Source organism: Corvus cornix, chromosome 1A (genome assembly GCF_000738735.6).
Source record: "Corvus cornix cornix isolate S_Up_H32 chromosome 1A, ASM73873v5, whole genome shotgun sequence".
Classification (NCBI taxonomy): Eukaryota; Metazoa; Chordata; class Aves; order Passeriformes; family Corvidae; genus Corvus; species Corvus cornix.
Window position 1 is genome coordinate 43,987,601 of NC_047057.1, and position 26,004 is coordinate 44,013,604.

Here is a 26,004-nt window from a genome sequence, read left to right on the forward strand (position 1 = left end):
TTATAAGACACAAAGAGTGGTAGAGGTGTGACAAAGCCCAACACATGGCAGGAAAGGCAGAATGACTGACTTTCCCAAGTCTTAGAGAGATGATAACAATCTTCAAGCTTAAACTGAAGAATCTTAGGGGGTTTTTTAAACTTACCCTCCTTAAACACTCTTCAGGCCTCAGTGCGGCTGTGGCACTGCCTCCTTGGCTCAAGTGCTGGAAACAGCACATCCATATTAGGACAATGCTCCTAAGGAATGGTGTCACCTCTTACCTGCAGACTCAGGAATCACAGGCATAGTCCTGCTTGTAACAATCTGATTGCTATGAGCTATGCACCACCACCCCAAACAATGCTCTCAGACAATTTTCTGTCCTTAAATAAGCATGAAATACAGTTCAAAGAGCCATTTTAGGAAGGCTAGGGACCACTGAATGTGTCTGCTGTCAGATCAGCTGCTGCCTGCCTCATGGCCCACACTCCTTCAGTAGCTCAGTGGTTCCCAACAACTTTCCCTCATTTGTTACCACCAGTTCTGATTGATGAGCAATATGAAGAAGCATCAACAGCAATGCATGATGCTGGCCAAAGACCATCACCTTGTGCACTTACCCTGCCACTGGCTTACCTGTAGCCTAGTGCCCATTACATCCAGACAGATTGTGTAACAAGGCTCTTGTCCTAAGGGCCTTTTTGCTGTCATTCAACTGCTTCACTCTCCTAATTATTTCCTTCTTTCCTGCTTTCTGGCTATGACACTAATGCAACCTGTCTTTGAATAAGGTAGACAAGCATCCACAGCAACTGAAGGAAGAAAAAACCCCATTAGAATCACCTTACTGTGTCTTCTGAGATTAGTCTGTCTTTGATAATTGTGCATGGGACCACAGACACTCTTCCATAAATTTACCAGTATCCAGCCTAAGCCTTCCAGTGTTACCTGGAAGAACACTGTATTACTCATGAGTAGCTGGTGGGAAAAATGACAGCAGCAGTTCTTCTGAAGGCACAGCAGGTATTCAGGCTGAGACAAGCACACCTGCTACAGCAAGGAACAACTGAACACCATACATGAAATATTTCAGATTTATAAATGATCTTGCAAGCCTTGGCAGGCAACTTAGGTAGGAAGGTGCAGATTAGGCCTGAACCAAAAATACTCCTTAAATGCAGCTCTGAAGACAAGAACCCAGCTTACACCAGAGTATCTGGAGCAACCTTGCAACAAGTACTCCAGTCAGAGATGAGTTTATGTGAAGTAATTTATATTTACCTTCCTAAAAAATTAAATAATGAAAATCCTTCTGTTACATGCCACACTTGGCATCCATCTCTTTATGTGGGAAGGCTCATGCAGTGTGGTAAGGACCTGTGAATTCCACCTTCCAGTGCTCAAGAATCCTCCTTCAGGTGGAGGGCTTGGACCCTCAGTAGTGGGCTGATGAATAGTGACAACTCCCTAGCAACTAACTGAGCTACCCAGATCTTAAGGTACAATTCCCTCTCCTAACCCAGGTCAGCCAGAGGTACTGTTCCACTGAGCGCTTCCACTGGAGCAGTCTTTACCCAGAGATACTCTTACTTGCTCACACCTAACCCCTTAGCTAAGTGTTGAGGGGAGTTCATGAAAACAAACACCACAGGTAAGGCAGTCATACTGCTTGATGCCACTTTTCTAATGCACTTCAGTGCAACATAACAAATCATCCTGCACACTTCCACAGTAAAGGCGGCAATAAACTGTACAAACTCCATTATTAACCCCATGCCATGCTCATAATGTAACACAGTTTAGCAAAGCTCAATACATTTATCAATTTGATTGCACTAGAAACTGTCCAAACTGTGAAGGTAAGTAGGAAAATCTTGTACTAAACCAGACAGATTTAAACAGAGGCAGGCAAAAAACCTGCAAAAACCAACAAAAATACCCCAAACAAACCAAAACTAAACTAAAAAAACAATAAACAAAGGCGGGGGTGCAGGGGGAAACCAACACATCCTCTGAGCTGCGTACCAGAGCAGTCTCTCCTGAGGACTTTTAGGACAAGAGGTGCTGCTCTTCTCTCTCCATACAATGGTGAGGGGAAGCCACAAGCAACTGAAAAGTTATGAGAGAAGTTATCAAGGTTATCTTTCTTATTTTACCAGATGTTAAGAACTGTTAGGAAACTGTTGCACACTGATGGCAGCCCAGTGGAGTTAAATGAAGCTCAGTGCTTAAGTAATGAATAATCACTCTTCCTTTTATTTCAGTGTCATATTACATTACAGTCAAGACATGTTACTGACAAAACCTACCAGACATTTTACTTTAACCCTCAAAAAAAAAAAAAAAAAAACCAAACAAAAAAACCCAACCCAAGAAGGAATGCATATAAATAGAGATGTCACAATTTTTGATGTCACTAGTCCATTAAGATGTTCCACAATAGTCTCAATGTGTTAAAAATACAGTTACTTGTAAGCTATCGAAGCAATGTTTCACTTGGTTTAGACTAAAGTCAGCTAAGATACAAAAAACCTGTTCCATCAGTTCCCAACAATCATACACTTCATACCCACGACAGAACATGGCTATATGTGAAGAGATCACCACTGAATGTTTATGCAAAACCAAAAGCCTTCCTCTTGATCTACAGGAAACTACTGCAGAAGTATTTTGCATGTGTGGTTACAGAGCCCATGTGATAACCCAGGCTCAACAGCTACACAGTTACTACCCAAACACTGACACATAAAATGCAATGTCATCACTCTCGCTCAGAATTTTAGGACGTTTGAGACATAGCACCAGTAATGGTAGAGGAAACTCATTTATTATAAAGTTACTGTAAATGCATACAATAGACACATACTAAAAATGGAGATAAAACTAACACTCCTTAAAAGACAGCTGCATTTGCTAATCAGCTGCAAGGTGTAAGAGAAATAACTGAGTTGCACATAACAACTGGGAATATATACCTGCTTGACTGAGGAAAAGGTTATATCTTACTGGCTTCAAAGAATTTAGCCTGTCACACATTCCTTGGCACAAGCCGGAATGAAATTCCCAGCTTGGCTTTTTACAGGGCTCTTAAATCAGGTTTAAAAGTAAAATAAGTATTATTTAATACACATTATCTGAGTCTGGATTCATCCTGCCTATTACAGGTTACAATTGTTTAAGAGCCAGCTCAGGTCTTGTTTCTCTATTGAAGGAAGGGAAAGCCACTCTCAAACACAATGCTTAGGTGGGTCTGACTGTCCTCTGGGGGTGCCACTCGCCCTTGGACTAGAGACAGAGCTGAGGAAAGCTGCATATGTAGCGTAAGATAAAGCATTAAGAGGTAGGTGAAGTGAATCCAGGGTCTACGGCACAGCTCATTTACTCTCAGCTGCCTGCCACAGAAGTTATCCATGCTAGTAGCAGATCCAGGATGTAGGCCAGCTAACCCCAAACAGACATTTGTAAGGAGAAGAGAGGGTTAATGGTGCTTACCCACTCTGAAGAACATGTTACCAGCCCTGGACCCAACTTTGGCTTACATTCAACACAGAAACTACTTTTAAAACAGTTTTTTTATGACTCAGTTTGGTGAAAAAGTTGAATTCTGAACCATTCTCCAGCCATGTCGCAGAGGGACAATACCAGTTACTAACCACTGAAATCACCGTCTGTTGGAAAACATAGTTTTAATAGATATTCTTCATCTTACATAAGAGCACAATAAATACACCACAGTCTATAGAAATTTCAGATGACACTAGAGTAAGAAGAAGTGAAAGAGGGAGAATACCAATAGACTACATAACCATACCCCTGAATTTCATGAAAAAACACTCCCTACTGCAACCACTACAAGCTGTCATTTACACATTTCAGGTTGGCCTTGCCAAAAGCTTTTAAGCTTTTTGGTTGGTTGGTTTGTTGGTTTTGTGAGGGAGAGGGCTTGGGGAATGGAAGAGACTAGAGATACAAGAAATGAAGGGAAGCAATTAGATGGGTTCCCAGAAAAGATACTTGGACTCCTAGACAAGATGCATACACAAAAAGGATGAGAAGGAATTTTTTCATCACTTTCCTTCCCTCCAATAAAGAAGCTTTGTTGCTATTTAAGCTGACTGGTTGCTCAAGCAAGTAGCTTAATAAGGCTTGTAGAGAAAACCAGTGGTATGAGTTGCTAGCTGTAAGTGGCTAAGCAGGCATCAGTCAATACACAAGCTGGCTCTTACAGTGGTTCTACACACTGGAATTTCATGTTACTAAAGGACAGGAATTAAAGAAGTTAGAAAACCGTGTTGCCTAATGTCTGATAACAATCAGCAAAGAGAAGTTATGGAGATACTCATAATTAGTGCTGTCATTTGCTCTCAACCTCCTACTTCATTCTGGTTATTTCCATGAAAACACACATCAACGCATTACTAAAATTAAGGTTACAATTGTTACATCAGAGACTTGTTTCTAAAAGTCACTCCAAATGCAATTTCATCTTAAATTGGCCACGTAAGGCCACCCACATAACACAAATAAAAACAGTCAGCAAATAGAAGGAAAAAAAAACAAAAAACAAACCAAAAAAAAAAACCCTTGTGAATTCTCCCTCTTTACTGTTAAATCTGTCAGACTGGTGAAGACAAATTGTCAATTCTGGATTCAATATTTTTAAATAAGATTGTCACAGAGAAATGAAAACACAGCAAAATAAACTATACAAAGGCAAAGTAGAATAACAAAAAATATTTTACTAAAACATAAGATTTACAGGAGATTTTCCAGACAAGCCATACAAAATGGTCACAAGCTTTTTCTTGGAGGGATTTTTCTACACTGGACAGCAGAATCACAATAGTATTAGTGAAGGTGATGGATGTTTAATGTTCCCATTTTTTGTTCAAACAATGAAGCTTGTCCATCTACAGCGTCTAAGTTAGACTGGGCTAGAGGGTATATTCTAAAGTATAACTGGTTAGCTGCTTTTACCAATGCAATTAGCATCACCATAAAAAGGGAGGAGGAGCCCACAAAATTAAAACAAAAAGCCCTGCAGCTAACCCTGCCTACCTTCATTCACAGTGCTTATACTTAAACCATGACGGGAAAAATGATTAAAAGCAGAGATGTGCTGCTGCTTTCAAACAATTTCACAACAATCCAGATGATACTTCTAGCCTCTGCTCATGCGGTACAATAGTGAATTAGGACAAGACACAGATTTGCTAATGTGCATTTAATCACCAAAGGACTGAAGATGTCTGGGCTTTTATTCTGTAATGTTTCTAAGACTGTGTCCATTAAATGCAAACAAAAAAAGGAAGAGGTCTTGGCAGAACAGGAGAAGTGATGCACACTTGATGTTCATAGCGCATTTAAATATTATTCATGGCATATAGCCTAGTCCATGCTCTGGCTGTAAAGAAAAAGAAATACATTTAAGAAAAGATGCAGTTTTCAGGTTTGATTAAAGTAATTTTAAATTCATATTCTTAAAGATCTCTTTTATACCACTGCTGCAAGCACAGAAAATATATCAGTTCTAAGACTGTAAGTGCAATTTTGAATTCCGGCAGCTGCCAACTTTTGTATATTATAGAAGCAGTCTGACAGCAGTTGATCCAAAAGTGAAGAGGCATAACATAGTAACTGTTCCATTCCCCTGTAGCCTGCAACAGATGCAATATCAAAGAGAAGAACTTTCTGGAACCTGTTAATCTGTTCCTTAAGCTGTAGAGGACAAGCAGTAGAACACTCCTTCATTTCACCACAACTCCAAAATAGACAGGTTAGCAAATTAGGACCATCAAAACTCAAGATAAGGCAGAACAAGAGAGCTTTGTCTTCTATCGAGCCTTGCAGACTTAAAAACAGACCACTGCAGGCACATTCAGGGCACCTGGACTATGACTGTATGCAGTAATTTTTTGTTTCTGCAAATTGAAGACATAAAACTAGAGGTTAGGAGTTACATACCCCCAGCCAGTGAGTAATAAGCTATTCCTAAAACTAGAAAAAAAGAAAAGGTAGAAGATACGTCACCTGTTTCTATGGCTTGGGCTTCATTGGTCTTCCATTGCTCAGCTACATCATTTGCTAGTGGATCATCTGGATTGGGAGCACTTAACAAAGCCTGGATTGATAGCAGAACTGTACGAATCTGCAAAGCTGGGGACCATTTATCTGAAGAGACATTTACAGCACTATGAAACACCATATTCACCAGAGTCTACAGAAACAGCAAGTTTTTCCAGATTAAAGAAGCAGCAAGATATTCTTTAAACACATGAAAACTCTTTTTAGGGTCAACTTACAAATTTCTGTACTTATGATAAAAAGAAGGAAAACACAGCAGCACTTACCTTTCAAAATATCTAAACATATTCTTCCCAGCTTGTCTACATTAGGATGGTAAATTTTGGTCATGAAACGTACTTTAGGAGCTGCCATTGGGTATTCTTCTGGAAGGAATAGTTCAAGTTTAAATGTCCCACCCTCAAAGGGGGAATCCTGTGGACCTGCAATGACCACATGAAAATAGCGTGCGTTGCTTTCATCTGGCTCCGCTTTTATCCCAGGGACTGGCTCTGCCAGCAAGCGCTGGGTTTCCTAGAAGAAAAGGAGGCAATGTAACTAATAAAACCCATCTAAAATAAACATCACCTGTACAAACAATTTTAAAAGCAACAAGCATTCATTTAGCCTATATTCACAGAAACGATGTTCAACAAATACCTTTAAGTCAAAGAACATCTACAGAAAGAAGACGAGGCTGCGGTAAACTGGTACCCATCTCCTCTCAGATCCTCACCTGCTGTGTGCTTCTGTAACACACAGTAATAGAAAATTCAGCTGTCCTCAAACTTCTTACCTTTTGATTGAACTATTGCCAAGCTGCTATATTTTTTTCAATATACTTAAAAGCACTTTAAAGAATACCACAATGAAAACATCAAAAACATTTCCTATTCCACCTTAAATAGAAACTCCCATAAGTGAAAAGCCAAAGGGATTAATCACCCGCACAAAGTGTTCAAGGCTTACTCCTAACAAGAGTGGTCTGGTTTATTAAGCTGAACATTTGTACTGGAATCAGATCTAACTCCAAAGAATTTAAAAGTGCTACTCTGCTGCAACATTAAATGAGTATTTTAAGGATGTTTTATATATTTAGACATATATATGCATAAATAGCTTTGGCGTAAGCACTTTCAGCCTACATATAACCATGTTTAAAGTCACACTAACAGACAGTAGGAGACAGCCAAGATGCTCTGTAAGCAGCAAAATTAGGGAAGGCCAGTCTCCTACAGTGACTTGGTTTCTCTGTTGCTCCATTCTTCTGCCAATGCTACCTTAGGCACCAAGCTGTGACCATAGCTAAGAGCTGCCCATCTTGTTAATGCACTGAGCAGACAGACCAAGCCCTGTACATCTTTGCCTTTCCTCTGCTACCTGTCTTCACAAGTCTTATGGGCACCATTCTGGTTCTTATAAAAAAGATCCCAAGGCCAAAATGGGCTAAAAGGACACTAGGCAGGGACAAAAAATCCTGCTAAAGCCTTATTTCCTCATGCAATTTTAGTCCCATTTTCTGCTTTCCTTCTAAGCTTGCTTTTACTATGTACAGTTAATTTTTTCACCACCTTTCTGTGTTGGCTTTCACAAAGAAAAATTATCCTATTTCTATTGACAGAAGATGGCAACTTGTAGGTGTAACATTAATTTATTATTTCAGTTTTATAGCATATTTATTCCATATATCTACAACAGCACTAATTTAAAAATCACAGAATGGTCTGGATTGGAAGGGACCTCAAATATCATCTGGTTCCAACCCCGCCATGGTCAAGGACACTTTCCACTAGACCAGCTTGCTCACAGCCCCATCCAACCTGGCTTTAAATGCTTCCACCTACTGGGCATCCACAATTTCTCTGCACAACCTGTTCCACTGCCTTACCACCCTCACAGTAAAGAATTTCTTCTAACATCTTATCTAAACCCACTTTCAGTTTGGAGCCATTTTTCCTTGTTCTGTCAGTATTCGCCCTTGTAGTCAGCCTCTCTCCAATACAGTAAGTCTCTCTTTAACACAAGCACAAAACAGACAGATTACCTCTACTTGGCTAAATAAATTCTTCAAACATAACTGGACTGCTACATTACTCTTGTAGAGGTAAGTGTACACAGCATTTAAGTAATAGAGCTGTCTTGATGCAGTTAAATAACAACTCATTTTACAAAAACTGATCAATATATAAAGAAGTGAAGCCACGGTAATTAATTCCAAAAACCAATTACTCATCGCTGAATTGTCAAGGTCCTACAAATCATAATATTGAATTTATTACTATGTACATATGCAAACCTAAAAATAAATGTATCCAGTGTGCTTCCTTGCTGTGATTACATATTGTCTACTTATCTGCATAGACATTAGCTGCCCAGCGCCACTTACACACCTCACTGGAAGGCCTTCCAAGCTTCTTAGAGCTGTCTACATTTACTTCTGTGAGTATATTTTAAATGATCCACAATTTTATAACTTACTCATTTGTATTCTGCTGGCTACTTATTTGTACACTAATTGTGTAAAAAAGCAGTTATAACAAATTCTGATAGTTTACATTCAGTGGTATGGAAAAGTCAGTAAGAAACTACAGATTATCCCTGTATGTGCATAAAACATTCTCAGTTTCTTTCAGCAAGCTGTCAGAAGGAGTGCTGCCCCAGGTAAATAGGACAATTTGGGTTTCTGCCTATGAAGAACAATATAGTTTTTGACAGTTCTGGCAGAGGAAAGTGTCTTGTACCAAATACAAACTAATGCTAGCCAACTGGAAACTTAAAAATAAGGAACTTATGGAAAAAGACCAATTTTTAAACTTCTTCACAGCTAGACTGCCAGAGATGTGCTTGTAAGCCAATCGTGGCTTTGGTTCTGATGGGCATGCTCAAAGACTTTAATATTAAGGATAACACATTTCAATAGCTGGACCAATCTCAGCAGTCCCCAGCTCCCCCTCAGTCACCCTCACTCCCCGGACTGCCTCCCTAGTTATGCCAGTATGCTGACTGTAACTATACTGGGCAGCCAATCCTGGCTTAAAATAACCCAGAATCAGCAGTTCTCTGGCAGCAGCATCAGCACTTCTACCTGCCAGAGTATCTGAGGGAGCAATGCCTGGCTGCAAGCTGCACGTTCTGCCACTAAAAACCATTTGTCAGTAAACAATGGGAGAGCCCATGTATGAGAAAAACAATTCTTTCAATGCAGGCACCCTATAATACTGAAGGGGCTATCCACTGTGAGCATGCCACCCCGCTGTGAGGAGCCAATTCAGTTTTGTTATGCGTCAACAATGGTTGTCGGAGGCATGTGGAGGAGAGGTGCACATGTGCCACATGCAGGAGGCAACTAGAAGAAGCCTTGTCTCTGGGAGGACTTCGCCTGCCAACACCGCCCACGAGGCAGGCAGTGGGAGATACTATGGAGGGGCTTCTCCCATCAGGTCGCAAAGAGGTCTCCACCAATGGAGGGCACAGAAAGGCTGCACTGGGCCAGCGGTTCCTTGTTAGGGCAGACTTTGGGAGGGGCCCGGGGGGTATAAAAACTAACTGCTGGGGTTGCTCGCTCCCTCCCTTGCCCTGGCCCCAGGCTGCCTTCTGGCTCTCCTGCCCTCGCACCTGTCCTGCCTTCCCGCGTCGCTGACCGCCGCCTTGCCCGGGCTGCCCGCTCCCTTCCCTGCCGCCCCGATCCAGCCCGTCGCCGCGACCCTGTCCAGGGCTCCTGCTCCTCCCGTGCGGGCGCCCTCTCACCGCGCGTCCGGGGCCGTCGCCGCGGGAAGCCGCGCCCCGCCGGGAGCCGCGCAGGCCGGCAGCGGCACAGCCCCGCCTGGACACCGACAGCGCTGCCCCGCCCTGCTGCGGGTAACGCCCTCTTCTGCTCTCTGTCCCCTCTCTCTCTGCTCTCCCCTATCCCTTTTCCATTTTCCTCTCTTCTTTGCTGTCTCCTCCAGGCGTCTTTCGCTCGGGCAACTCCTTTTCCTTCTCCTTTTTGTTATCAATAAACGGCTCTCAGATAGAGTGTTTGCCTCGTTTGGCTTCATTCCGCTCCCGACCATCCATTTTTAAAAGAACTCTCCGCAGTTCCCCACAGTGGAACGCGACACCCGCTCAGAAAGCCCTTCGTGCCTCCACATTCCGTGACTGTGGTTATCTCGCTATAAAACACCACAGAAAAGGGGAGTGCAGAGAAAAGCGTTTATACTGCATACAGCCCCATATGAGTACTGAGCCTACTCTGAGCCCATAGAGGCCCCTTGGGCCACATTAATATTAGATGAAAATTCCTTTAAGCAAGCACACCTTGCCTCCTGCTCTGTGCACGGAGCTCCACCACTATCGGTGTAACTGAAGCTGTTTTCAAACAGAAATGAGGATGAATACCTGCAAGAAACCTGTGAGGGAAGTGGTTGACACTCATCTTTCACACCTGCCAGGCTCTGGCGCAGCAGAGAGCAAGCACCAGGCTAAACTTCTTCGATACACTCAAAATGACAGGCCATGACCCCGTGAACACACATCACTGCCTTTGTGCAAAAGCTTCAGAAAACACATCTTTTTACAACTGTGTAACACAGACAAGCTTGTTAGACTGCGAAAAAAGTAGTGACAATGCCATTTATTGAGAGAATGTGCAATGTTTGTACTTAAATACATCAACAGTTCCTAAATTCCAACAATAAGTAAGGGTTTTGTCCTGCAATTATGAAGACATTAACAATAATATCTTAAATATATTTTGGGGGACACCATGGAAAAGGAACAGAAAATGAGAAATTGATCGAAAAGTTACACTGTAGGGTCTAAGCATATAAAATGCTTAAACATACACATAGGCCCAGTTGTAAGGTGATTACAGGGACTTGATTTCCACATTTTAGGGTAAGATGGACAGTTCCAGACATGCTGGTAATAAAATAAATTTGATTTGCTGTAAAACTTGCAAAAATAAGTAATATTCGAGAGAAAAAAAATGTGAGCATACAGGCAACACTATGCACCTGGTCAGGAAGCGGACCTGCTTAAAGGTTTTAATTCCTTCTAAGCGTATGTCACCAATTAAAAAAAAAACAACAAACACAACAAGCAAACAAAAAACAAACAAACAAAACCCTGCCCCCCGTACATCACCCACAAGAATGATGAGATGTGGATGAAACAAGGAAATGTTTAACTACACATTGATCTTATTCTGTAATTCCCAGAGGATGGCTACCCAGTGAAAATAAGTCTCTCAAACATGTTTAAATAAATAAATGTTTAATTTCTTTTAATTACACTTTTAACTTCTCACCTTTTTTAACTAATCAAGATGATCAAACACATGCAATAATTGACTTTCCATGTATTTTTAGGCAGTCTTTCTTACACTTCTTTAATTACACATCTGTTACTTCCCCTTTTTCCTCCAAAACTGTCTTTAAACCCTTTGTCCAATTTCAACTGTTCCGTACATTTTGTAAGCTGTCAGTGGCTAAGACTAACCAAGCTCAGTGCTACTGGAAATGAAGACATGAACAACTCCAGTACTACTACTGCTGTTTGGCCTGTTTATGCCAACCAAGTATAATACCATTCTTGCCCAGCAAAAATCCCTGACAGTAAGGATAAAAAGAGCTGGAACACCCATATATAAACATACTAAAAAGGAAAAATAATAAATTCAGAGAAAACCAGGTTTTGCAGTTCTGTTGCTCACAATAAATGCTTTTACAATAGAACAGTTAATTTTGTCTTCAACTAGAATACCAACTCCCACCAATAAGTGTTCCAGAACAGTACTTTGTAGTGGTTTTTTATTAGCTCTCATCTAGCACACTGAAGTTTCACAGAAGATATTTCAGGGCATATTTTGAAAGCTCTAAAGCTTTCAATTAAGTTTCCCATGCTGCCGTAGGCAGTTATTTCTATTTGTCATACTCTGCAATGTTTTTAGATTGAGATTTCTTCTCACTCCTGCATTTACTCCACTTTTTCAATTCCAAGTAATGTAATAATTTCCACTGACTAAAATAAATTAATAAACCCAAAAGGAAGATACATGCCAGTCTGTACTTGAAAAAAACCAAATCTGTCAATTGCAACTGGTTATGCCTCCCCCCTTTTTATGCCTCCCCTTTTTTATTTTTAATTAAGTGGTTAGAAAACACAGAAATGTTGAAGGTGTTTTGACAAGCAAAAGCAAAGCTTTCCTTATTAACACAGGTGGCCTGAAACAGAGTGACAGATGCTACTGATGGGACAGATGGTGTAGCTGACATTCTGCATAGTTATTCTTCTAAGAAGATGTTAAATTGAAAACTAATTGTACCTGAGGGAGAAGAAGCCCTCAGCCTGTTTTTACCGTAACATGTGAGGATAGGAAGCCTCGGGAAGAGAGAGCACTGTGCTCTTTAGAAGAGACCAGCAAGCAGGAGGTGGGGGTGAGGGCTTTTGAGGCTGCCAAGACTAAGAGAAGCCACACACTGAAGAGAGATCGATCTGCAGGGAAGTATGTTTCATTCATTCTTTGAGGTTTTGCTTGGTTATCCTGCTTTCAGTCAAAGGGAAAGAAAAGTTACTGAAAAGCAGACATAACCGCCAGGATTCACCTTGTTCATGCACACAGAGTAAGACAGAGCACTTCTTTAAGGAAGTAAATTGAACAGCCCAGAACATACACATGCTTCCACACATACATACAGGAAAATCAGCTGCTAATGAACATGGAGATAGGAGCAAGCATACAAAGGAGGAATCCATCAGAAATATACTATTTTAATCACTTTCAGTCTTGAAGAAGTGTTTACAAAAGCCTCAAGCTGCCAAGGCCTCCGTCAAAACAACTAAAAAAAGATTTCTGTATGCTACCCTTTTGAAAAACAAAAAGCTATTTCAGATGTCTTGCTTGCTATCAACAGACTAAGGCAGGACCAAACAAATAACTACAAAAAAACCAGTGCCAAAATACAAAAGTGGCAAATGACTGCAATCAGAAGACTCACCTATGCAAGTACTTGCAAAAAAACCCAAACATTATTTCTTACCTAGCAGAGCCACTGCAGCTGAACTGTAAAGCTTTTCTGTCTGACAGAGACCACTCCAGTACCGAAGGAAGAAATTCTGGCATGGGCTTAGGCAATTTTTAAAGCTTCTTCATTGCTTTTTAGAAAGGAGTACTATTCTTTGCTTGGAAAAACAGTGCAATTCTGTTCCCTGTGCTATGGCAATAATTAATCACCACAAATTTTACACTGCCTGCCAAGAGACGTGGCTAAAACAGTTAGGAAGAAATCAATATCTAGCACCTATAAAATATGTGAACTTTAAAGCTACTGTGTGAAGGCCACTAAAATTTAAGAGAAGCTTGCTTGCAAAGTCAGCACAAAGTAGCTCAAAGAAGAGATCCAAGCTCCGTATCTCTAGACAAATGTGCTTTGCTTAGTAATTCAGCTACCTGCATTACATTTTCCTGATACCCCAGTTTTCTTATTTCACATTCAATATTATTGCTATACAGATACCTTTAATAAATAAAACGTGCTCCTTATTAATCCACAAATTAAATACTGTGGTCTCAGTGACTGTTACACTTTTTTATAGAATGGTCTTCTGCTCTACATTGGCCTTTAATACCAGCTGTGAAATCACCTAGTGAACTTTGTAAAATCCATTAGAACAAACATAGCTTAGAGAAATCGCAACACCTTACAGAGTCTGAATATTGGAAGGTGATAAATGATCAGCCACTGCAGAAAAGAAAAGAAAAATACAAACTTTCCAGTGCTGCCTTTCCAGTTCAGCCTATTATACACTTTTACTTTTGCCTGTATAGCTGTCTCTTGACCTCATGGTCTAACATAGCACATAGCCAGTTTGGAAGAAAAGGAAGGGAAAAATTCATAAAAGAGAGAAGAGTCCCTGATGCAGCGCACTGTATGTTCCACGCAAACAGCTGTGCCAACAAAACGCAGGGTGCAAACACATGCTCCCAGAAGGATGGGAGAAGATTCCTTTTGATGAAAGGGCTGGTTTAAAGAGCTGGGACTGCAGTGTTAATCACAGTGGGATACCAGCATAACAGATTACTATTCTGTAACCAACCTAAAAAGGAAATGCAGAGCCTTCCTCCTTATTACAAAGGGAGAAGATTAACTACCAACTGGGCTAATTTCAGTAACAACAGATGGTAAACTACTAAATTAAAAGTCTTCATCCATCTATAAAAGTCTTAAGCACCAAAGACTCTGCATATCTTACTTGTTATAAACAGTTATCGAAGAACCTTTTATAGCACTAAGACTACAGAAAAGCATCCTTATGGCTAGCAACTTTATGCTAGTACCTTAAAAAGAGAGATAACATCATTCACAGGCTGACATATCCATGATAAAATTATTCTGAAACTTCAAAATACAAAACATCAATAATTGCCTCTTACATAAAGAGAAAATACTGCAGGTCTTAAAGCCGTTAATATTTAAAATGGCACAATACTACATCTTTATACAAAGTCTCAGGGGAATGATTCTTTCCTCATATTTTCAGTAGCACATTTACTAGCTCAAATCACTAAGCAGTAGTGAAGCAATTTCCCTTCAATATCGCCTACTAAGATGGAGGTTACATTCTTACAACTTTGTCAGGCCAAGGCAAGGTACAAGTCCTCTCTAATCTATGTCAGACAGCGAGGAAGTGCAGGTAGTATCCACCCTTACTTGTAGGTTCAATTAACCCTAGATTTATTCTGAACAGATCAGGGAAGATAGATGATGGATGAGGACCTATCTACAACAGGAATTACAGCTCAAGTATGTGTTTTTATTGCTGCCACCTTGCCAGAAATCACCATCCTGAAAATCTACTGAGAAAGTAAACCCTGTCAGCACTCTCAAGGCAACTCCGGAAAAGCGAGCTGGGTCTTCTTAACTAGATCTTAAATCCGAAAAATGCTGACTGACAACACAAAAACTCTGCTGCCATCCAGCAGAGGACAGTAACTTCCAATAGAAACCATGGAACAGCGGCATTGGCTGTCGGTAAAAGCATCTTCCACCAGTACGAATGAACAAAATCCGCACATGCCTTGACACATTTCTTCCACAGGTCCTACAAGTGAAGGTCTCCAGATAGCCGGCTACAAAACAAACTTTTTGGTAACCCTGGCCATTTATAAAAGGAACAACAGGATGTAATGCAACACTGTATGAATAGTTCCAAAATGGCCAAAGAGAAGCATTAGTTGTAAAACGAAAAAGGTACCCCAACTGAAAGAAATCCACATCAGTTTGCCCCAATTTTTTTTGTATTTGGTATGATCGAATTTAACTGCATTACCAACTAAGCACATGTACAGCTTGTATGTGTCAAGTTGCTGGCAGCAGAGATGATCCAGGGGACCTCAATGGGGAGAGGCCAGGAGCTGTACCTCACCAGACACAGCCAGCTCCAAAAACATGCCACAGGACATGGGTGAACCCATCAGCCAAGCTGGTGGCACACCTGGGAAAATGTATTTAAGAAAGGACAGAAAACGACGCCACACAGAAAGAACAGCAAGGGATAAAAAAAAAAAAGAAGTTTGTGAGCAAAACTAGTGTGAACACCAAGGTCAGAGAAGGATGGTAAGGACAAGCTCCAGGCACTGGTGCAAAGACTCTCTGTAGCCTATGAAAGACCACAGTGGAGCAGATACCCACACTGTAGCCCGTGGAGTGCACCACTCTGGAGCACAGAAAAAGTGTGAGGAGGAAGGAATAGTACAGAGGAGCTGTTGTGGACTGACCATAAATCCCCATTCTCCCTCCCCTTGCATTCATCAGGGACAGGGGAGTTGGGGAGTAAGGAGTGAAGGACTGAAGTTGAGTATTAGAAAAGTGCTGTTTTAATTCTTTGTTTCTCACATCCAATTCTATCTCACCTGGAAGCAAATAAATTAATTAATTTGCCCCAAGTTGAGTCTGTTTTGCCATGGTGATTATCACTATATGATCTCTCTCTCTTTGTTTTGACCCATGAGCTTTTCCTTATTTTTTTCTCCCTGCCTGGTTGAGGTAGGGAGAGAGTGTGGCTGGGTGAGCATCTGGCCAAGGTCAGCCCACCTCAGCATAAATCACACAGTAATTTTTAATCTGTGTTTGAGTTGTTGCATCCAGAACCACTTTTAGAGAGAATGTAGTAGACAGTTTCAGACTCCACAGATGATATTGAAAATTAAGAACTTTTGAGAAAGAGATGACAGACTTAAATTTAAAACCACTAGCTCCATTTCCTGCTACAGTTGAAATGATAACACTTATCACTTGCAGAGTACCACACATAACAATTTATGTGGGAGAAAATGTGATGAGGAAAAAGAGAGATCTTTCAGTTTAACTGATTGCTCATCAGTCATTTCAGCATTTGCTTCCTAAGGGAGATCAGACATTTGCTGCCAAATCCCCCAGGAAGATTTCTAAAACAGATGAAGAGACACTACCAATAGCAAAAAGCAGAGAGGGTTGTTTTTTTTTTTTTAATTACACTTAAGTTCCACTAATTTTTAATCATTGAGAGCGGAAGTCCTTTTGTTTCATTCTTCATTGGCTGTTGAGTTTTCAATTAAGTCAGATTGCTTTTCTACCCACCATTTCAGCATGGTTCTCAGTCCTTCTTGATTAATTTCACATAACTACCTCCCCCATTTCCTTTCCTCACAAAATGCAAGTTTGCCTGAATGGGAAGTTCTAACTTCTCAGCAGCAGTGCTAATTTGAACAGTCATCCTTCCATGTACTCCCTTCATCAGCCCAAGTGTTTGCAAAGTCAAATAACAGATGAGATCACAGAACTGATTTGGCTTAAGAAATAACCTTTACTGCAGAGTTCTGAGCCAGATCTCAGTCTAAGTTCACCTCAGTGGCACAAAACTTTTTGTGCCAGCAGAGTCCAAGCTGAATCTGTTCATACAGTAAGGCTGTTCAACCTGAATCAGAATCATAGAACAACGTGTGTTGGAAGGGACCTTAAAGATCACCTAGTCCAACTCCCCTGCTATGGGCAGGGACACCTCCCACAAGGCCAGGTTGCTCAGAGCTGCATCCAACCTAGCCTTGAACACTTCCAGGGACAGGGCATCCACAACTTCACTGGGCAACTTGTTTGAGTGCCTCGCCACCCTCACAGTAAAGAATTTCTTCCTTACATCTAATCTAAACCTGCCCTCTCTCACTTTGAAGCCATTCCCCCTTGTCCTATCCCTATATGCCCTTGTAAGAAGACCCTTTCCAGCTCTTTTGTAGGTCTGCTTTAGGTACTGGGAGGCTGCTACAAGAATGATCCAGATTAATCACTTCACAAACTTCTGGTAATCTAACTTCACTAGATGGTAACTTCTTCACCTTGTGCAGCTCTGCAAAAAAAAGTAGTACAAAACCAGCTTTGGCATTTCAATTCAGACTATACAAAGGATACATTTCTTTCATACTTTCATTCTGATCACAGGTAACCCTTGCCAGTTACCAGTGCCATTACCTTCCAACTTCATCCAATAGTCCAGATTAATTTGGGGGTATGAAATAGAAACTAAAGCTTTTAGCTGCACAGGGCAAAACTTAAGGCAGTGTACTGGCATATTGACGAGTTATAATTACTTGCCAAATGACACTTCTTTCCTGCCTGAGTGTGATAAGGGGGAAGATTGCACTGATCTCCTTCACCAAGAAGTGATAAATTGCACACAAGAAGGTAAAAAACCATTCATGTTTTTACTTTGATTTTTGAGGGGGAGGCAGTAGGAAAAAGTGAAACTTATCAGTCAAAACTGTCTTCTACATATAGGATAAAGCTGCCTCACGAAACTACAAAGGCTTAATTCAAAACTTAATATAACATTACATCACATTTTGGCACAAATTCTTCCAGGGTCTATCAATTCATTAGCTACAATTATGTAAAGAACTGGCTGTAACCAGCATTACTGAAAATAAATTGGTTACCTAAGCAGATGTCATATAGTCAGAGAGATTTCAGAATGTTTACATTAAAATTATATCATTGTAAAATAACTTCATTGAAGAAAATCTTCTGAAAATAACATTACCTTTTAGGACAAAGAAAAAAAGAATTAGCAGCAAAGCCCATCAAACTGTAAAGCAAGGGTCAAACATCATAAACAGAAGGCTACACTTTGGTTCACAAAAGCTGGCCTCCACATGAATTCTCTTCCTTGCCATATAATCCCCAAGTGTCAGCATTCCACATACCCCCACGTCCTGGACTCATTACTGGGCTAATGTCTCCCGTACACTAATGCTTCTACCACCCTGCAGGTTACCAGACCCCATCACCAACCCCAACTGTATGTAACACCACCTCCCAAAACAAAGGCAAGAAAATACATTCCAAGTGTCAACATGTCAAAGGCACCAGCTGTAAAAAATAAAGAATAAAACAGTGGTACAGCAGATCTAGACAACATTAACTAGTACTCAATATATGGACAGTTGTCCAGCAAATTGAAACTACAGCTCTGCTACGCAAGCACTGTGAATGAACTCTGGATTGCTCACAATCCTCTCACACACTTCTGGCTCTTCCAGCTCCCATCACCACACAATTTTAACCACTGCAAAACCACCTGCAACAAGATGAAGACAAATGTACTCCAAGTTAACAGACCCTTCCAAGAAGAAAAAAAAAAAAAACAACCCTCCAGAATCTACCCACTCTTGGAAGAAAACTTTGTAGCCAAATAGTAACACGAAGAGGGGCATTTTAAGGTCAGCAGCACTCTCCTCCAAGAATGACCTCATCCTCAAATTTTCCACAGCAGATCACAGATTTTGGAACTGTGAATCTGAGATCCTACGCAAATTCCTAGAGGATTATCTATGTACTAGCACAGATAGAGCTTTTCATGGTGCATCTCCAGCTATAGTAAAGTGAGGCCTAACTGAATTCACTAAGCTAAGAGTGTAAACCATTCCTGCAGTTACACTGACAGAGCACATTTGCATTGGAGGCTCGCATTAATACAGTGTAGAGTGAACTATCAAAGTGTGGTTAAAGCAAACAGTAATTCATGCTGAGCTTCTGTCCAAATGCCATTTGTACTGCATTTGCATGGCAAGGTTCTGGGTACTGGGGGGAGCCCACAGAGGCACTTCTGCGAGAAGCTGCCAGAAGCTTCCCCCGTGCCCAACAGAGCCAGAGCCAGCCAGCTCCAAGACGGACCTGCCGCTGGCCAAGGCTGAGCCCATCAGCAATGGTGGTAGCACCTCTGAGGTAACATATTTAAGAAAGCAAAAAAACCCAACAACCTAGGCATGAGCAGCCAGAGAAATGAGATTATGTGAGAATAACTCTACAGACACCAAGGTCAGTGCAGAAGTAGAGGGAGGAGGTACTCCAGGTACCAGGGCAGAGACTCCCCTGCAACCCACATGATGCAGGCTGTCCCCCTGCAGCCCACAGATGACCCCATACTGAAGCAGGTGGATGTGCCCAAAGGAGACTGTGACCCCATGGGAAGCCTATAGTGGAGCAAGTTCCTGACAGGTCCTGTGAAGAGAGAAGCCCACGTTGGAGCAGCTGTACTGGCAGGACGTGTGACCTATGTGGTGTGAACTTGTGACCCACACTGAAGCAGCATGTTCCTGAAGGATTGCACCCTGTGGAAAGGACCCAGACGTTGGAGAAGTTCATGGAGGAACCCCATGCTGGAGCAGGGGAAGAGTATAGAGAGTCCTGTCCCTGGGGAGGAAGGAGCAGCAGTGAAAACGTGTGATGCACTGAACAGAACCCCCATTTCACTGCACCACTGAGGGGTAGGAGAGAGAAAAATCAGGAATTAAGTTGAGCCCAGGAAGAAGGGGATGGGGTGGGGGGAGGTGTTTTAAGATTTAGGTTTAATTTCTCATTACCCTACTCGGATTTGATAGGTAATAAATGATATTCATTTCCCCAAGTCAAGTCTGTTTTCCTCAGGACTATACTGGGCGGGTGATCCCTCCCTGTGATTCTCTTGACCCTGGAGCCTTTGGTTGTATTTTGCCTGCCATGCCCAGCTGAGGAGGGGAGGGATAGAGCGACGTCCAGCCATGGTCAACCCACCATACCATCTATGGCAAAATTTGCAACTTCCACAGTTCCAAATTTGCAATCTCACTATTAATCCACCAGTCCCATGTAACTACAAAAATGTGGGTTTGTTTTGTACTATTCCACAAAACAAATGTTGATAATACTCTGAAAGCCATCTAGACATAACAGGTAAGTACAGTATAAAACAACTGCATGCAAAGCAATAATAATCCATTGGTTCACTACAGGTTTTTGCCTCAAAGTTGCTCAAGTATTATACAAGACGGTCCAAACAAGATTATTGCCTCTATCTGGTTTATTTGCTTGGGTTTTCCTCAGTTTTTATTCTACAGGGTCTACTGAAAGCTTCTTTAAGGAAAAGGTTGTGAAAAGTTACCAGTGTCCTCTTAAAGACCTGTTATTAACACTCCACATTTTCTTTTTAAAACTTAACCTAATTAGACCTAAGTGAAAAATTTTCTTATTCTCTGCGTCTAAGCCTTCTTCTCAGCTTCCCTCCCATACCTGCACAAAACATCTGTCCTGCCTTCAGGCTTCCAATACCTGCCTATGTACCCCTCCCACTATCCCAGCCAGTCCATGCTATATTGGTCACCTGGCCAGAAGACACAATGAGGGTTGCAAAACAGCACATGTATTATCTTTATACCTTTCTATATGGTGAGGAGCAGGCAAAGGTGGTTTTAAGAACAGTACAAAAACACTTCTGAAAATTCCCAAAATTTTCACCCTTCTGTCAAATTGGAAGTTATCCACAAGATTCAAACTGCATACAAGGTGCAAAAAGACATGACATTCTCTGACAAACGCCAAGGAACAGCATTCTCCAGAAATAATGTTTTCTGTGCCTAACCACCATCCAAAGGAATACAAAACACCACAAAAAGATATTAGGTTTATCTCAAGTCTTTTTTATTTAATTTTTTTTTCTATTCAGGAAATAAAAATGTGGTCAGAAATGTGAAAGAAATCAAAAAGTAGCAGTGACTTAAATTTTCATGTGGAGACAGAAGTCCATGCCTCAAAAACCCACAGATTTCAAGAAAAAGTAAGAAACTTCAAGCTGGCTGCCAGTAATATTTTTAAAGAACTTCTAGAAAGTTCCAGTTGCAGGCTAAATACCTGATTTATACTTAAAAAAAATAAACCCAAACATATAAAGCTGATTATATTGACTTCTAATATAGAATGCTGTAAGTGCCTAGCATCACACACACCAAGAGAATCTCCATAAAACTTCCCAGAAATTTTACATGTTGAAGCAGCATTTTGTAGCTGGCAGTCCAAGTGTTCCCAGAGTCTCAAAAAATACAGCAAGCAGGAGTTCACTGCAGATAATGGAAATAGCTTCACATAGTAAATAGCAAGGAATGCGTATCTCAGACACCACAGTATTGTGCAGGGGAGGAAATCAAAGCCTCTGTAATTTAACTCTGATAAATGCGTTAGAAAAAAAAAATCTGAAGGAGCCTCAGATACTGCTTCAGATGGTTACTTCATGATAGGAGCAGCTGCAGTGAGTGTAACAGAAGCGCTACTAATAACTGGCTACAGTCAACTTATAGACCTGTGCATCAAATCATGAATGGTAAGATCACTGCAGCAATGAAAACAGCAGAAGGAAAAAACATTTTAAAAGATGATATAGGGCAGTATTGTCCATCCCATTGAGATACACTGACTGCACTTGACACAGCAATGAGGTGGACTGAATGTCAGCCAAGAAAAAAATTCAGATGCAATTCAATTTCTTTCTCGACTGGAGGTATGTGACTTTGCAACACAGGAAAGAATTGATGTAATAAGTACTCGAAAGTAAAAGTCACTGGGCTTATTTATTGTCTGTTGCAAAGGCTCACCTTCTAATACTGGAAATAGTCACTTTTTGGAAAAAAGTTTACAGCATCAAAACCACACATCTATGTAAATGTGCCAAAACCACATTTTAATTTAATTGATTTTTTTTTGCCAAGATGATTCTCATAGGACCCCTGGTGTTGAACTACAAAGCAAAAAAATACTACCTCTTCTCTATTCACAAGATACAAGGTTTTCCAATTCTGATTATGCCTTTAAAGATTCAAAACTATATCAATGTTTTCTACTCACCATTTGGGATTGCTAACAGTCATAATTCTAAAGCAAGTCATCTTTCGAGCTTACAGACCATTCCCACATGCACTTTAATAAAGTCTGTTTCTAAGTAATCTGAGGACAGCAAATTGGGAATAATTCTGTATATTTGCAACAACTGCTTTGCAACACCCATATTGTCACCTTTTCACTGAATTTGAAGAAAGTATTGGAAATATATACAGAGCTCTTGCAGTGACAAGGAAAGCTCCTACTGTCCTCCTGGGCTGGATGACAGCCTGCGCATAGCAAAGACGCAGGCTGAGGAGTACAGGGCTGCAAGTCAACCTGAGAGCCCGGCCATCTGCCAGCAGTCGCTCAAGACAGGGAATGCCAACTGCATTTGGAGCAGCCAGGCTCAGGACTTCATTATAGTCCAAATGCACTCTCCTAGCCCCAAGCAGCCATCGACGGTCTCCCTTGGATGACAACACAAAGCGTGCATGTAGAGAAAAGGAAGAAGGTATTTTCCTAAAAGTAACCTAAGCAATTTATCATAAAATTTATTACTGTGCATAACATGAAGATTTAATTTTCTTTACTGGAGTTATTTTACCATTACTCAGCTCTTTCCTCTCTCTTCCATTTCCTTTCCTGATCTTTCAAATTCACACTAGCAAGTGAGTTCACTCCCTTCCCCTCCCCCCCCCCCCCCCGCTAAGGCACCCAGAATAGGAAATTTAACACTAAAATCGACATTGGCATGATAGCAAAGATCAAAACAATCCTCACTCAAGACTCCTGAAGACTTAAGCAGGTGTATTTCTGGGTCTGCACCTCTGCAGCTGTGATATTTCAAAATATGACTCTGCACGTTTTTGAGGCTGCAGTAACTAGTCAGACTCAAGTCCTGGATCATACGCACATCTGGCAACCTAAGGTACACACTGCACAGGAGCTGAACAGCTGATCATCTAACACAACCAAGCCAAGATTTAAAAGCTCTAGACTAGCTGCAGACAACCTACAATGCACACATGGAAATACCCAACCCACCATACATACCACCGTATAACTGATAATCCCAAAAATGTCTAAGGGGGATCCTTCATAAAAAATCTGGAGTTTCTAGGACACTCTTTTGCCCTCCACCTTTCTTCTCCAGGAGATGACCACACATCTTTGAAGTGAGTTGTGTAAATTATGCCAGCGTTTTTTTCTACAAAAGCATGAGGAAAACAAAAGCACCAAGAAGAAAATTTATGCACCAGCATAAGTGGGTGCACTTCTCGGTTGTATTCTGGGGAATTGTCAAGAGCAATGAAAAATTTAACACAGACACCAGCCTCATGACTGAGCTCTTACTGCAACTCTGTGATAAGTACCAGTTCCACTGTATTATGAATCACTGTTCCCTCTCACACCTGAAATACATTCAACTTAGCATGCTGTGCACTCAGGCAGCAGGATGAGCATCAAAATCTGAAAGATTGGTCTTCTTTATTTTTATTGCTTACAATTCTGAGCACTAATCATAGTCTAGTTCTGTTTCATGGAAGATAAACACTACACCTGCCTTATTTTACCTCATTATCTCTATCACCTACTTGATAACTTGACGTGTTAGACAAAATAGCTGTATTTTTTCATCCATTATTAAACATTTTCTACATCCATTTATTTACAATGGTTGCCAACCGAGAAAGCGTCACAGTATTATAAATGAAGACCCATTCACTGCAACAAGCGATGAAGATGCTCTCATTTCCTACGAGGGCTAACGAACCCTACTGGAATCACTTAATAACTTTTGTAAAAGGAATGATCACTCATTCGAGGGCTTCAGTTCACACCATTACAAATCGAGCAGGAGACAGCAGCCCAGCAGGAACAACCGCATGAGCTACAGGCCGAGCTATGTTTTGATAGCTTGCAATGCAGCTACCTGTATCTCCAGTAAGTGACTCCAAATTATTCAAGTCTGAAGCTGGAACTGAATTCGGAGGATCTACTGAGAGTACCTCAAAATTAAGAGCCCTTGCAAAGCTTGGCAAATCAAAGCCGAAACACGACACTGAACCGCCAGCATGACACGTTAATACGGTACGGGCCGACAGCTCCAGGCAAATGTAGCAGCAAGCAGGCTGACCCAGCGTGTACCACCGGTGCGAATGTCCCGACGCATACACACAGCTGAAAGCCAGGTTTAACTGCCCGCTGTGGCTTGTCCCTCACCGCACAGGAGGAACCCGAGCACGGCGCCACCGCCGCCGTCCCCCGGCCCAAGCACGCCGAAAGCTGTGCCGGGTAGCCGGGGCCTGGCGGAAGCCCCCGGTGAGGAGCCGCATGGCCGGCAGAAGACGGTGCGGGGGTGTGCCCAGCGCCTTTCGAGCTCCAGGCCCCGGAGGGCGCGCAGATACCAGCGCTCGGCAGCACCGGGGGCCGAGGGGCGCCGCCGCCGCCCGGGCAATCCCCGCGATGGGCGCGGGCCCGCGTCCGCCAGGAGGGCCCGGCCGCTCCCGCCGCCCGCGCACACCGACACAGCGCGCGGGGGCCCCCGCGGCGGTGGCGGCGGGAAGCGGCGGGGGCGCGGGCGCGGCGGCAGCGAGGCGCCCCTCGCTCGGCAAGGCGGGAGGAGGCCGGGGAGGCGGCCCTGCCCCGGCGCGGCCCTGCTCCAGGGCACCGGAAGCAGCGCCCGGCGCGGCGCAGCGCTACCCTCCCCGCGGGACCCTGGCCCGGCGTGCCCGCCCCCCCCCCGGCGGGGCATGGCGGGGCGGAGCGGAGCGCGGCGCGGAGGGCGCGCGGCGGTACCTTGATGATCCTACGGGGCAGCCCGGCCATCTTGTCTCGTCGGTGCAGGCTCGGGGCGCGCCTCCGCTCGGGGCGCGCGCACGGCCGGAAAGACCCGCGCCGCGCTTCCTGTGGCGCCGCCCCGCGCGCGTGACGCCGGGAAATGTAGGACAAAGCGTCGGTGTGTAGGGTCAGCACCCAGCGCGGAGCGAGTGAGACTATCGTCAGCGGGGCCCGCGCACTACTGTCAGCGCGAAACGTCTGCCCTTCGCTGACTTTTAGGTTCTGTGAGCGGCCCTAAACCTGTCACAAAGATATCTTAGAGCATCAGTATATGAAAGACAAGGAGCTACTGATAGGGCCACAAAAGTCATGAGAGGTCTGGCACATCTCTCTTACGAGGAAAGACCGAGGGAGCTGGGCCTGTTTAATCTAGAGAGGAAAAGACTGAGAAGAGATCTCATCAATACATAAAAATATCTCAAAGGCAGGTGTCAAGAGAATAGTGCCAGACTCTTTTAAGTGGCGCCCAGCAACAAGACAAAGAGTAATGGTCATGAACTAAAACACGGGAAGTTCCACCTCAACGTGAGGAAGAACTTGACATTGAGGGTGGCAGAGCACTGGAACAGGCTGCCCAGGGGAGGTCGTGGAGTCTCCTTCTCTGGAGACATTCCAAACCCACCTGGAGGTGTTCCTGTGTCACCTGCTCCTGGTGACCCTGCATTGGCTGGGAGGTTGGAAATACGATCTTCCAGCCCTAACAATCCTGTGATCTCTGTCTTAATAGCACCTGGTTAGTGAACCTCCTTCCTTCTCAGCAGAAAGAGGAACATTGTAAACGTTGGAGTATAACTACTGCACAAGCTTACTAGGACATTACTACAGCTGCATAGTAACATTTAAGAATGTCTGTTGTTATTTATGAGAAATGTGAGGAATGAGACAACTCTAAGAAAAAATAATTTATTAAAATCAGAAAAATTGAAAAATTACAAAAATTAGAAAAATATAAAAATTTGGGATCCTAGTGGCTCAAGAG

General features: G+C 42.4%; 1 protein-coding gene across 1 annotated transcript; it reads right to left on the reverse strand.

The window, feature by feature from the left end:
• Positions 1–2,218: 2,218 nt before the first annotated feature.
• On the reverse strand, positions 2,219–25,088 carry UBE2N (ubiquitin conjugating enzyme E2 N). The gene is made up of 4 exons (XM_039570592.1): positions 24,984–25,088; positions 6,333–6,579; positions 6,013–6,153; positions 2,219–5,386 (listed from the first exon to the last, which is right to left on the reverse strand). Exons 1-4 carry the CDS (start codon positions 25,011–25,013, stop codon positions 5,346–5,348), a joined length of 459 nt encoding a protein of 152 aa, XP_039426526.1. The 5' UTR covers positions 25,014–25,088; the 3' UTR covers positions 2,219–5,345.
• Between the last annotated feature and the right edge of the window lie 916 nt (positions 25,089–26,004).

Coding starts and splice junctions, on each gene's coding strand:
- UBE2N (XM_039570592.1), bottom strand. CDS start 25,013: ATGGCCGGGCTGCCCCGTAGGATCATCAAG. Junction 6,580..24,983: donor TGCCCCGTAGGATCATCAAG/GTACCGCCGCGC, acceptor CTTTTCTTCTAG/GAAACCCAGCGCTTGCTGGC. Junction 6,154..6,332: donor ATGTTTAGATATTTTGAAAG/GTAAGTGCTGCT, acceptor ATGTCTCTTCAG/ATAAATGGTCCCCAGCTTTG.